The sequence below is a fragment of the Gavia stellata genome, chromosome 2, assembly GCF_030936135.1.
Source record: "Gavia stellata isolate bGavSte3 chromosome 2, bGavSte3.hap2, whole genome shotgun sequence".
Lineage (NCBI taxonomy): Eukaryota > Metazoa > Chordata > Aves > Gaviiformes > Gaviidae > Gavia > Gavia stellata.
This window is the reverse complement of record NC_082595.1, coordinates 105,281,694-105,294,886: the sequence shown is the minus strand read 5'-3', so window position 1 is coordinate 105,294,886 and position 13,193 is coordinate 105,281,694. Positions and strand designations below refer to the sequence as shown.

General features: G+C 44.3%; 1 protein-coding gene across 2 annotated transcripts in view; it reads right to left on the bottom strand.

Annotated features, from left to right (window-relative positions):
* Positions 1-13,193, bottom strand: part of FKBP1B (FKBP prolyl isomerase 1B) — a 52,447-nt gene extending 39,254 nt beyond the window's left edge. The window contains exons 1-2 of one of the 2 annotated variants that reach the window (XM_059835580.1): positions 13,077-13,193; positions 9,085-9,132 (exon numbers count right to left, since the gene is read on the bottom strand). In XM_059835580.1, coding sequence (XP_059691563.1) covers positions 9,085-9,132; positions 13,077-13,113 — 85 coding nt within the window. In that variant the 5' untranslated portion in view covers positions 13,114-13,193. The remainder of the gene's footprint in view (positions 1-9,084; positions 9,133-13,076) is intronic. The other variant, XM_059835581.1, reaches the window with a different exon arrangement.

Below are 13,193 nucleotides of genomic sequence, written 5' to 3'. Positions count from 1 at the left end.
GCATTCTTATTCAGATTATTTAAAACTAGACCGAACAAATGCATCAGGGAGTGTATTGTTTACAGAAATCATAGATTGGAAAATGAACTATTTAAGTGTTAGGTCTTTTCCTCTGTCCAGGAGGAAACCACCCTTACCAAACCAAAAGTCTCCAGTTTCTCACTGAGAACAAAATAAAAGAAGACAATCTTGCTAAATCAACGTAGTTGCATCATTAAATGTGCAAAAGGAAGAGATTTAGAGCAGCAAGAGACAACTACAAACCAATCACCATGCAGGATCAAAGGGAAAAGATCTGGAAGGGGAAACCAGGCTTGGGATACCATAAGCAGAGACAGAGGGAGAGCTATAAATCAAGTGTGCCTCACAACCACTGCTGTAACACTGAGTTTTAGAAAACCCAGGATGTTGGATGGGAGATAAATGACTACACCACCTGACCGCATGGATCTGCTGCTGTCTCAGCTGCAAAGATGCACTGGCTCTGCCTGATGACACCACGGTTATAACATTTAAGATCCCTCGCACCGAGTGCTGTGCAACGAAGTACAAACTTCTGCAGCCAGCAGTCTTGTGAAAAAAAATTAAGTAAGATTTACAATGCCCTTGAGTAACTAAAGCTAAATAATCTATCTCAACTGAGAGATGTCGCTTTCAATGTAAAGCCCCCTAACAGCCCCCTGGCGCTGGTTCAGCAAGACTCAGCAGAACGCATGCCAACGCCGAATCGCTGCTTCCCACTGCAGTATGCGTCTCCTCCGAGGCCGCCCATTCAGTTGCTTACCAGCGCCAAAAGACTGTACGAGCTCCTTGGCAATGGTCCTCCCCAGGGATCTCCCACGCACGTCACTGCAGCACTAGGACCAGCCCACCGAGCCCTGAAGATCACAAGCCTGCAGAGATCTCTGGCCACACAGCAACTGCTCGGGTAATGCACCTGACATGTGGCTGCCCCGTAGCCACTGCAGAGGGATGACACCGCGTGTTGTCTAATTAAGAAAATATTACCCCTTCCACAAACCCTGCCTAGCTGAGCTGCCTGACTTAGGAACCTTATTAAGCTCTTTATCTAATCAATAGAGAGGGAGGCGTATCCAAAGGCTAACTATTTAGGTAGCCTAAGGTAACTAAGCTCTCAATTTAGACTTCTTAATTAGGTAAATATGGTGATGTCAGTTCTATTTTGTCAATAAGGGGAGACAAGCCTATCACTGGTGCTAGCTGATAGAGTTTCTCATTTAGCTGATGTAGTAACCATTTGTACATGTTACACTAACAAACACTATTCACTGCACAGTTGTTTCAGCAATTGTTTGATTTTTTGGGGCATAAATTATTAGAAAACAATGTTATTCTTGTCAGGACCTGGAACTCTAATGATCAAGAATTGATGCAAACCTTTCAGGTCCTAGTCCTTAAATGTACATATGAGCTGTGAGTAGGCAGAGTGGCACACTGGGATCATTGACAATAAGTGCAAAGAGGACCCAGCAAAAATATTCTGTTTGAAAACAGAAATCTAATTTTCGAAAAGACGGCACTGTTTTGGATGAGTTCTAAGCTTTTAAAAACTTGATGAACAGAGGCTATTAGTTCTCTGGTACTTTACATAATCTGCTTTGTGAACTGTTTTTTAATACCTTGAAATCCAGTTCTTCAAGGCTTTTGTGAGGTAGGAGTAGGAGGTTTAATTATTTGCTAGCAGTTTCATTTCTATGCACAACAGGAAGGGAGCATGATGCTACAATCCCTCCGTGAAAGGAAATCCTGTGGAGGTTAGCAGGTGCTCCAAAATTGGAGCTAGCAGTCACCAAATCATTCAGCACGTTTCATGTCAACAGAGAAGTCTCTGTCAGGGGAGGAAGTGCCCGTGTATGTTATCTCGAAGAAATGTCTTTATAATCTTTACTTTACAAGAAAGAAACTCATCCTGCCTTTTTCCTAGATGAATATAAGACAGTGTTTACAAGCAATCCGGAAGTCTTCCCTTTGTTTGCACCAAGCACGTCAGCAGCTATCCAAATAATGCCTCAATGCCATGGGGACCACTTTCAAGGGGAGAGACTTCCAATTCTTAGTCAAATCATTGCTTCTCAGCTGAGGTTGCCAATAAGAATGCTGTTGGATCATTTCAAGCGCCTCTTCTGTTTCACTTACCCACATTAAATAGCGTCTAATACCACAGGTAATTTCAGTGAAACCGATGGGCACAGTACACAGCAACGCAGCGTTCAGTGCAAAGGAAGAGCAACTGGGAAACTTGAAGCTACATTTTATTACGCTGATCCTTTTCCATCAGGCAACAATCTGGTACGTTCAATTTAAATCCACTAAATTCCTACAAATCTCTGAACCTTTTTTATTCATCAAATAATTTTTTTCACGTCAATAGCCTCTTCTTACAGCGAGTCTCACAGTACTCGCAAACATGAATTTCATGAGAATTTTGAGAGGCACAACCCCCTTTTCTGTCAAATTTAAAAAATGAAGGAGCAAGTAATACACCTGAAATCAGTCACTAAGCTGGCAGCAAAATGCATAGGAGAAATCTCTTCTCCTCAAACTTTTGCTTCTGGACTCTGATCACTATCAGGCTGAAGTCACTGCTAAAATATTTCCAGAGGTAACCAATCTATACTAAATAAGGAAAGATGAGAATTTTACTCCTTTTATCGAGAGAGTTAAGACTTGCAAATCGTTTCTGAGGGGCAGCAAAAGACCCCATTCTTCACTGAGCACTAAAACTACTTTTTGCAGTTATGATTCACCAAAGAAAAAGGATGCTTGTAAGTGCTTAGCTGCCACCAAGATCCCTGCAGAAGTAAAAGGGAATCAAGATTTAGCTGGCTATAATTCAAGGCTCAATTATAATGTCTGTTACAATACAATTCTTATTAACGATAACTCTAATTGCAGTGTTCACTATCCTCTTCCAAACCCAGCTAGACAGCTTCCTGGAGACAAAGAATTTTGATTAAATTCCTTACTTAGTTCAATTTTCCTCTCAGATGCACATGCACAGCTGCCACTGAAGTGGTACAGATGTTTCTGAAAGTGGGACCAGAGAAATAACATACTCCTGTACTCACCTGGTACAAAGTGCTTTCACACAAAGCTAATGTACATCCAATCCTACAGATACTGAGGCTCATAGACAAATATATGACACTCTGCAAAGTTATTCTGAATTTACGTTACTCTTTTTGAGAGCATGTCAGTATAGACAAATCTCTGGCTATTACTACATACGCTTAAGACTGGGTTGATTTTGATCCAAGAAAAATAGGCAGATCTATTCCCTTTTTGGCAAGAGTTATTTCAAGGGAATTACATTATACCTGTATTGTGTTAAATGGAAAATGCTTTTTTTAATCATGATAAATCAAGCGTATTCTATAAATTACTGTTAATCTGCATCTATGCAGTATGCTTTTGTTATAAAAAAAGGTAAAAAAAAAAGGCTTTCAACTTCACAGACACAACCATAACTCTCAACACTACACCACTGCCAAAGCTAAAGAAACAATATAAAGAAATTTTGGTAATATACGGGAAAAGAAGATGATATGAGTTTGCCCTCAGATCACTAGGAAAAGAACAATTAATCATTTGTTCTGCCTTAAATAAAGGCCTGCTTCCTCAAAACCGAATGAATTTGTACAGCTCAGCTGAAATAAATGTAGTAGCATTCATTTATTTCAATAGGGACTTTCACTTTAAGCATTTAAAAAAGAAGTTCAAAAATCAACTGGAGGTGCTGATCTCTTCTCCCTGGTATCCAGCAACAGGATGCATGGGAATGGTTCAAAGCTGCACCAGGGAGGTTTAGACTGGACATTAGGAAGCATTTCTTTACCAAGAGGGTGGTCAAACACTGGAACAGGCTTCCTAGAGAGGAGGTCGATGCCCCAAGCCTGTCAGTATTCAAGAGGCATTTGGACAACGCCCTTAATAACACGCTTTAACTTTTGGTCAGCCCTGAAGTGGTCAGGCAGTTGGACTAGATGATCGTTGTAGGTCCCTTCCAACTGAACTCTTCTATTCAATTTCTGTTCTATTCTATTAAAAATGTATTTGGTGCAATTTTGTGGCCATTGCCCTAGTCTAAAAGGTCTATGGAAAATCTTCTCTGATAGAAGTCCAGTTTAATAAGTAATTAATGATTTAATGTGCCTTTATAGTCTCACTCCAACAAGTCTGTTCCAGCATGCTACAAATACTGAACATCATCAGATCCTTAAAAAGGGTCCTTAAGGATCCTTAAAGTAATTGTATTACTATCACAGATTTACAGGTGGCCAAGGCAAAAGATGAAGAGGTTAAGAATTCAGCTCTGCCACAAGCTACATGAGACAGCACAAGAGAATGTCACCTCTGAATAACTTGGGAAAAAAGCTGCCCTCTCACTATTAAGAGCAGATTTGGGACCAGTATACACAAAGCTTATTTGAGGGCTCACCATCATCCATCCAGAGGGCCAGGAATGGGACTCAGCTTCCTGGAGTGCAGGTTTTACCCCACAGTCTCTAGACAGAGCATTCACAACCTCAGCAACGGTTTTGTTTAGGGGCATTTCTAACTGAAAGTCACATTTTGTATAACCTTCATAGATCTTGGAAAATTCTGCACTGCTAATTCCCATTGCCAGAGTCAACAAATTTAAATCACAGGAAACAAAACTGCAGAAAATGCCTCAATTCTGTTGATACACTCCGGGACTAATGACACTGTAATTTGTTTACTTGTATTACTATCAGTACTGCAATGTAACCTGAAGACCCAAACAAGATTAGGACACCATTACGTTAGGAATGAAGAAGGAGGCAGTTCATATCCCAAATTGCTTGCAATCTATCTCCACGAGGCAGACAAAGTACAACTATCATTTTGCAGATGGAAAACAGAAGGAGTAAGCAGATTGCCAAAGGCTTTCAGAAGCTTGCTCAATGAAATCTCTGACAAAAACATGACATAAAACATTGCTGCTGGAAATGCATTTTGGTGCCAACGCACTACCTTATCTATTAATCCCATTACTTTAATATCGTGTCAGGTAACTTTTGAGACACAACATAGATGCTGGATGATAAGAAGAAATTACTATATTTGTTATATTTCTTAACAAAGATAAAACATGGGAATCTGACCACATTCTTCCATCATATACTAAGATCAGGACTCAGTTTCATGTTCTATCACAGTCCTCCTATCTAATCTTCTGCAATGATCTGGAGCATCTATTTGTGTACCTAACTCAGGCTGTGCAAAGCTGAAAAATTAGCAGGTGATTTACAGTACCAAAGTTAGACACTAAGGTGCCTTATGTAGTCAGAAAGGGCAATTAGGTACTTCTGAAGGGTAATCCAAAAATCCTGCTCTAATTGTAAAGCAGCCAAGAACTATTTTTTTTTTCAGGTTGGACTTGATGATCTTACAGGTCTTTTCCAACCTTAGTGATTCTGTGTGATTCTGTGATTCTATTCCTTAGAAAAAAAAAAAAAAAAAAGAAGAAAAGATTTGCTTAAACTAAGAGTCTCCTTCTAAACTGTTCCCTAGTGAGGCTGCACCTTAACTCCTGCTGCCACTGGAACTGTCCATTAAGGCATCACGATGCATTTGGGAATCAGACCATAAAGTCTGGTCCTGAGATTATGCATCTAGTTGAACAAGGAGAGAAAGAGGCAAAGCTGCCACATACAACAGCCTAATAGCTGGAGCACTGACAGCAGAGGTGTAAAACTTGATCACAGTTCTCCTTCATCTTGAGGAGATTCCAGTTCTCACTTCCCACTTCTCGGGAACACGTAGGGCCGTCAGACTAGAAACTACCCTGCTGAATCCCTACCTCGGCAATGCATGAATCATAAGATCCTGGAGGATGAGCAGACAGGACTCTAAAGTTCTGCCAAATATCTAGGGTACCAGCCTTCGGTCCTCTCTGGACTTCTTCTGCATGGACTGCCAGGACAACACATGCAGACACCTTGCTCCTAAAACCCCTTTTCCCAAAGACACTTCAGAAGCAAGCTACAGGCCTTTTACCCCGGTAGTGCCAGCAGTCCCCTCCTGTCCATGCTCTCTCTGCCATCACTCCCTATCCCACGGTAAATGCACATCTATGAGACTTCTGGAGAGGGAAGGCAAGATGGGGGGAAGTAGGTCAAAACAGAGCCCACAGCCCGCTCCTCATATGTGTCCTTAAAAATTCTTAACTTGCTCTGGCAGAGGCAAGCCCCTTCTAGTCTCCTCCTCTTTCTGGAGGAGGAGAAACTCGAGAAATTAATAACTAGTGGACAGGCAATGCTTTTTCTATGCACGTGCAAAAACCCTAGCCCTTCAGGGAATCATGGAACCAACTATGTTTGTGCTAAGGAGCTATATTGCCACACAGTGTACGCACTGGTATGAGAGCAGAAGGGTCATGTCAAGAAGTTACATGGCCTACCAAGCTGTCAAGACCAGGCATCACCGTATGGGAAAATCATTGGATTAAAAAAAAAAAGTACAAAATTAATCCTGAAGACAGGGACTGGTATACAACTCCTCCAATACTCCTGCATGAGTGCCTGAATCAGTTACTCGCCCTCTTGCCTGCTCCTTTTCTTGCCCATGGCTCTTGCATTCTTCACTGCTGAATGTCCCAAGCTAAACTGGAAGGAGCAGGGAATTTCAGCTTTCTCCTCCCCAAGAATGTCACGGTTGCAGTTAAGGATGTGGCAAATAGAGATATGACCCTCATCTGTTGGAAAAGGCAACTGAGCATAGGTTTGCCATGTCTGAAACAACTCTTTGCTTATTATACATAAAGTGGGCTCCCACAGGCCATGTTTTTGACTGAAAGTGGCTGTCACTGCTGTGCTTGATGCTGGATTCAGAGCTGTGCTCAGAGCACTCCAGTGACGTCAGGCTCCTCTCGGGACCCAAATGAGTTCTAGATCTTGGTGGAGTCCAGTCAGAGCATGGTTCCCTCCCTTCCCAGACTGCAATGCCTCCGTCTAGGTATCTGCGCCTAGCTCCAGAGTAACGCAGAGGCTGAGCATGGAGACAACTTGTGAGTTTTACATGCTCCCAATATTAAGCAGCTCTGGAAAGCAGGATTTCTGGATTGTTTCCTTGCACCTAGGTGTCTTAATTTTTCATAACTCCCATTTCAGGTGATAAGACAGATGTTCTGGATATCTCAGTGGACATCTCGGTAACTTAGCTACCCACTTCTCAAAGCAGGACTCGCAGGAGTACAGTGCTCATGCATTAAGTACAGTGAGGTCTAATGAGATAATGTAAATAAGACAGAGATAATTTCAAGATGAATCCCAGGCATATCTGGAATCACATCAGTATAAAAAGAAGTTATATTGTATTCAGATAAAATAGTTTTAAATAAAAACTTGACATTCATATTTCATCTTTCCCGCATGACTACAGACCACTGGAAGTAAACACTTTATTCACTAACCGTGGGCTCCCTTTAAAAATATTACCACCAAAGGCTGCTTAAACATTGCAACAGTGCTGGAACTGAGGCGATGAGCTTTTTCTGGTATCATCTGTTCTAATCTGGGAGTTAGAGAGGTTGCATAGCACCAACGGCAAGATATATGGAGGAAGCACAGTTTACGCTGGAGATGATGATTGATTTAATGAGTTTTCATAAAGTCTTTTATGTCAAAAGCCAGGCTATGGTAGCCTCATCTAAGATGGTATCTAATATCAATAAGAGTATGCAGCATCTTGTTATCTTTCCACGTTTACTATTCACACTCTCTCTGAAGTTATCCAGCAAAACTGTGCTTTGCGGGAGCCACTGGTCTCAAATTGTTTTGCCTATTTCAGTTCTGACATTTAAATTTATCTGGAACTAACTGTGGGTGGGAGGCGACAATTTTATTTCAAAATAACTTCTCAAGTTTGGACCAGAACAGAAACATCTCTTTCAGCATCTTCACAAAAATAGTTTAAAAACATCTCTTTTCAGATCTAAGTTACAGAGGAAGGTCTGTAAGAGCTGAGACTGGCATGGGAGACCCATGTGTTTAACTTCTAATTCAAACTAGAACTCTTCATCAGATCAAAATACTCTGAATATACAAACGTATAGGAGCTTAAACCCAGACATCCTATATTCCAAGCCAGTGCGCCAACTCCCATATAACCTTCTGAAGAGTGATATTATTGAAACTATTTCAAAAAGCTTCTTGAAAGTACAAAGAGCTTTACTTCATTAGTTATATTTACTGGAAAATGTTCCCACCTTGCTCCAGCTGTAAGCTACAGAAGCAAGTACAAAACTGAAAGAAATCAACAGTTACCAGTGAGAAGTTCCCTGTAATACTGAATGCTAGAGGAAAACATTACCTGGCAGATCTAGGCCCAGATCAGTAGCTGTCAATCTCCACATCACCTATGTTCTGCCTTCTTAAGGAAAAGACCACATAAAATGGCAGCTCTTGATGTGAACTTCCCAGCGGGGGACTCGGGCTGCAGAGGTCTTTGCATTCTTTTGACAATTTACATAACTATATACAAAACATAATGTTACAAACTGATTTGAAGGACATTTTCCCTCTGTGCAAAGATGCAGCATAAACAGCTCCATTAACTAACCCGCCACTTGAGATTCGTACAAGTCCATAAGGCAGGTGTTAAATAGACCTTGTATTGATCTCCTCAATCCAGAAAGAATTTTACTGCCAATACACAGACACATACTTTTAAGATATACACAATCATTAATTATCTGTATTGAGATCAGAGGCTGGAAAAATATGAACCCAGCATTTTCACTGTTTCGTGCTTGATTTCATTAGCTAGTATAATGGCTTAAAGAATCAGGTCCACAGCTTCATCTGTTAACCTCTCACCGTTGAATGCTACACTTAGCAAATCTACTAGCATGCACATCTAGATATTATAGCCTGAACTGCTTAGCTAGAAGTGAAATATTCAGGAAACCCATCAGAATATAATCAAATGGATTATGAGTGACAGAACAAAGCAAAAAATACAACAAATGAATTTGAAATGGAAAATCAGTCTTGAACACAAGGCAGTTGGTATCAAGAGAATATTCAGAACATGCCTTACCTGTGTAGTGCACCACACATGTCTGACCCTTCTTTGGAAATGTCCGTCCTGTTAAAATTATAAAATGTTATTATTTTATTTTCTCTGATTAATCTGTGTGGCTAGGCAGGTTTATCTTTCAAGAGGAAAGTGCCAGACTGAGATTTGTATTGACTATGCTTTATCAAATCACTAATATGCAAGACAGGAACAGGTATGGTTTAGGGTAGAAGGTCCCAGCTTGGCTCCTATTTAGTTGTTAGACCAAATAATATTTTCCTTATGTAATTTTCCCTGTATATGTGGGCATTATATATGCATTTACATTCTGTAAGTGTAAAAGGACTGTCAAAACTTTACGGATTATAACCTTAATATTCTCAGAATGTTTTTGCCATAATTTTTCAAATAAAGTCTTAGTTTGACATTGTGAGAAATTCCATTTGTATTCCCATTTCTAATGCCTTTCTCTCGAGACAGCTCTAACAAGGGCATCTCTAATTAGCAGGAAAGGGTTTTAAAACATTTTTCACATACAAAGGCAGTTTAATTTTGTAGCGTTGGGCAACAGTAAAGCAGTGATACCCTGAATTCTTGTAAGAGCCTGTTAGCTCCTCCTAAAATTTTCATACTGAGAGGAAAAGAAGGCTTAAATTATTTTCTTGCCACTGGAAAACAGAATTACCATTTCCATTTTACCTGTTCTAGGTACTGCCAAAGGCACTAAAAGCTAGGGGAAGATTTTCCAGGCTCAGTTAGGTGCCGATGGTGTATTAAAGCAGCTAACCTTGATTTCTCAAGTAATGTTGGCCAGGGGAGGGCCCAGGCTCAGAAGAACTTAAAAGTATGAATGAGACCAATTATTAAGGAAAGCCAGAAAGCTAGAAACTGGGGATTCAGATAGAAACTGAGGCTCACATCTTAGTTGGCTTTCTGGCCTCTTTAGTCTGAATTAACGTGATAACAAGTTATGCATTACAGGGTGCATCGCAGGGTATAAAACATCAAGTCTATCTAGACTCTAGTAAAGCCTTTGACACCATTTCCCACAGCATTCTCCTGTAGAAACTGACTGCTCATGGCTTGGGTGGGTGCACTCTTCGCTGGGTACAAAACTGGCTGGATGGCCGAGCCCAGAGAGCTGTGGTGAATGGAGTGAAATCCAGTTGGCGGCCGGTCACAAGTGGAGTTCCCCAGGGCTCAGTTTTGGGGCCAGTTCTGTTTAACATCTTTATCAATGATCTGGATGAGGGGATCGAGTGCACCCTCAGCAAGTTTGCAAATGACACCAAGCTGGGAGGGAGTGTTGATCTGCTGGAGGGTCGGAAGGCTCTGCAGAGGGATCTGGACAGGCTGGATCGATGGGCCGAGGCCAATTGTATGAGGTTCAACAAGGCCAAGTGCCGGGTCCTGCACTTGGGTCACAACAACCCCATGCCACGCTACAGGCTTGGGGACGAGTGGCTGGAAAGCTGCCCCGCAGAAAAGGACCTGGGGGTGTTGGTCGACAGCCGGCTGAAGATGAGCCAGCAGTGTGCCCAGGTGGCCAAGAAGGCCAACGGCATCCTGGCCTGTATCAGAAAGAGTGTGCCCAGCAGGAGTAGGGAGGGGATCGTGCCCCTGTACTCGGCGCTGGTGAGGCCGCACCTCGAATGCTGTGTTCAGTTTTGGGCCCCTCACTCCAAGAAGGACATTGAGGTGCTGGAGCGTGTCCAGAGAAGGGCGACGAAGCTGGTGAGGGGTCTGGAGCACAAGTCTGATGAGGAGCGGCTGAGGGAACTGGGGTTGTTCAGTCTGGAGAAGAGGAGGCTGAGGGGAGACCTTATTGCTCTCTACAATTACCTGAAAGGGGGTTGCAGAGAGGTGGGTGTTGGTCTCTTCTCCCAAGTGACTAGCGACAGGACAAGAGGAAATGGCCTCAAGTTGCACCAGGGGAGATTCAGGCTGGATATTAGGAAAAACTTCTTCACAGAAAGGGTTGTCAGACACTGGAACAGGCTGCCCAGGGAGGTGGTTGAGTCACCATCCCTGGAGGTATTTAAAAGACGTGTGGATGAGGTGCTTAGGGATATGGTTTAGTGGTGGACTTAGCAGGGTTAGGTTTATGGTTGGGCTTGATGATCTTACAGGTCTTTTCCAACCTAAACGATTCTATGATTCTAAGTAACACATAAGCTATGTACTTGGGGCTTATATGCCAAAAACACCACGAGCAGTAAATGGCAGGAGGGCAGGCTAATGTGATGAACCGAGATTTATAACATGAAATTGAGAAGATGGTGCTTCCAAGTGTTGTCTGAACAGCCTTGTTCATCAGCTTGGCTGGCTGGAGTATCTCTAGCTGTGGGTTGCACAAAGCGCAGTACAATAGGTATCGAGTCAGGGCACCACTGTAACCTTAAAGTGGGATTCATCTCATTTAACTTTAACCATCTAGAACACAGGCAATTATTGTATGCCAGTCTCCTGGGCTTCCCCTATTGACAGTGGAGAATTAGCAGTGCTTTGAAAGAAACCCAGCCTATCCAGAGGGAGGCAAGACAAATTATTCTCGGGAGATGGCTACAGAAAAAACCTAGAAGACCGCTTTAGACTAGCCACCTAACCTGAGAAAAGCTATGTGCGATGAATCCTACCCTTGGCAAAACAGGTATTATTCAAATGATGAGCTATTATATAGCAAGCTGAGAAAAGGAGTATCAAACTTTACTGACACATATTCCGCTGTGTGAGTATAACAACAGCAAAGTCGATGAACCTAATCAAAGCTGAGTTAAAAGCAGAGATTCTCAAGACCACTGACTAGCCGTGGTTTTAAGACAGTGTTTAAAGTCAGATGATTTTGATTAAGACTTGCAACCAAGAGAAATAATCCATATAACCTTATTTGGAACAGCATATTGCTTACAAAGACAGCCTTGATATATTTAATAGCTAGAAAGTACTATTACAAGGTTAAGTTCCACCCTTCTTTCTACTCTCAACCCAGCAACGTTACTTATACCCACGTAAGTATCCTGCTTTTACATCTGTGCAACCAAGAGAAGAATTTGAGACCCAGAGCTAAACCGCACTGAGGGAGAAGCCAATTTAAAAGCATACACAAAGAAAGAAAAGATACTGGGCCAAGAAAGTTTAGCCGAGATCGACTTGAACAAATTATTTACGGTTGTGCATCAGCCAAGGATGAACCTGGCCTATTATATAGATACATATGGCGGTATGTTAGAAATGACGTCCTCTTAAAAAAACACCCCCCATAACCTTATGAAATGCTATTACAACGCCGCAGAAGAGCAGAACAACGGGAATCGGCTCTGGAAAGGCGAGCCTGCGCCAAGCAGAGGTTATCGCCGCCCGGGCTGCACCCCAGCGCTCACAGCATCGCTCGTTTAACCGGGAGGAGGCAGGCGGCCCGGCCGGAGCGGGGCCCCCACGCCGGGAGGGATGCTGACACAAACGGCCGGTGGCCCCCGGCGAGGCTGGGCGGGGAACCGGGAAAGTTTGCGGCAGGGCGCGCTCCCCGCCCGGCGCCGCGGCCCCGGGACGCGCCCGGCCCCGCCGCTGCCCCCCGCGCCCGGCCGGCGGCACGGCGCTCGGCTTCGTGCAGCTGTCAGCGGATGCCAGAGGAAAATCCCCGGCCCCCCCGCCGCCCCTGCTGCTGCTGCCGCCGGGGGCCGCGGCGCTGCCGCCCGGGGAGCCGCCGGCTTCCCCCGCCGCCGGGACCCCGGGCGGCCGCCTCGCCCCGCTCCGCTCCCCCTCTCCCGCATCGGGGGTACGTGCCCGCGGTGGGGGGGCGGGGGGGGGGGTGCGCAGGCGGCCGCGCCTTCCCTCCCGCGCCCCGCCGCCTCCCCACACCGCGGCCCCGCGCTCCCTCCTCTGCCCGGCGGCGGGGACGGCGGCTCCCCCCGGCCTCGGAGACCCCCGTGAGACACCCGCCGGGCCGGGTCGCCGGCCGGACCCTAGCGCCCCCGCCCCCGTGCCGCAGGGCTGCTCCCCCCACGGTCCCGTACCGTCTCCCGGAGAGATGGTCTCGATCTCCACCCCCATGGCGGCAGTGGCGCGGCGCGGCTCGGCTGGGTGCTGCACCCCTTGGCACGGCTCGGCTGGGTGCTGCACCCCTTGGCACG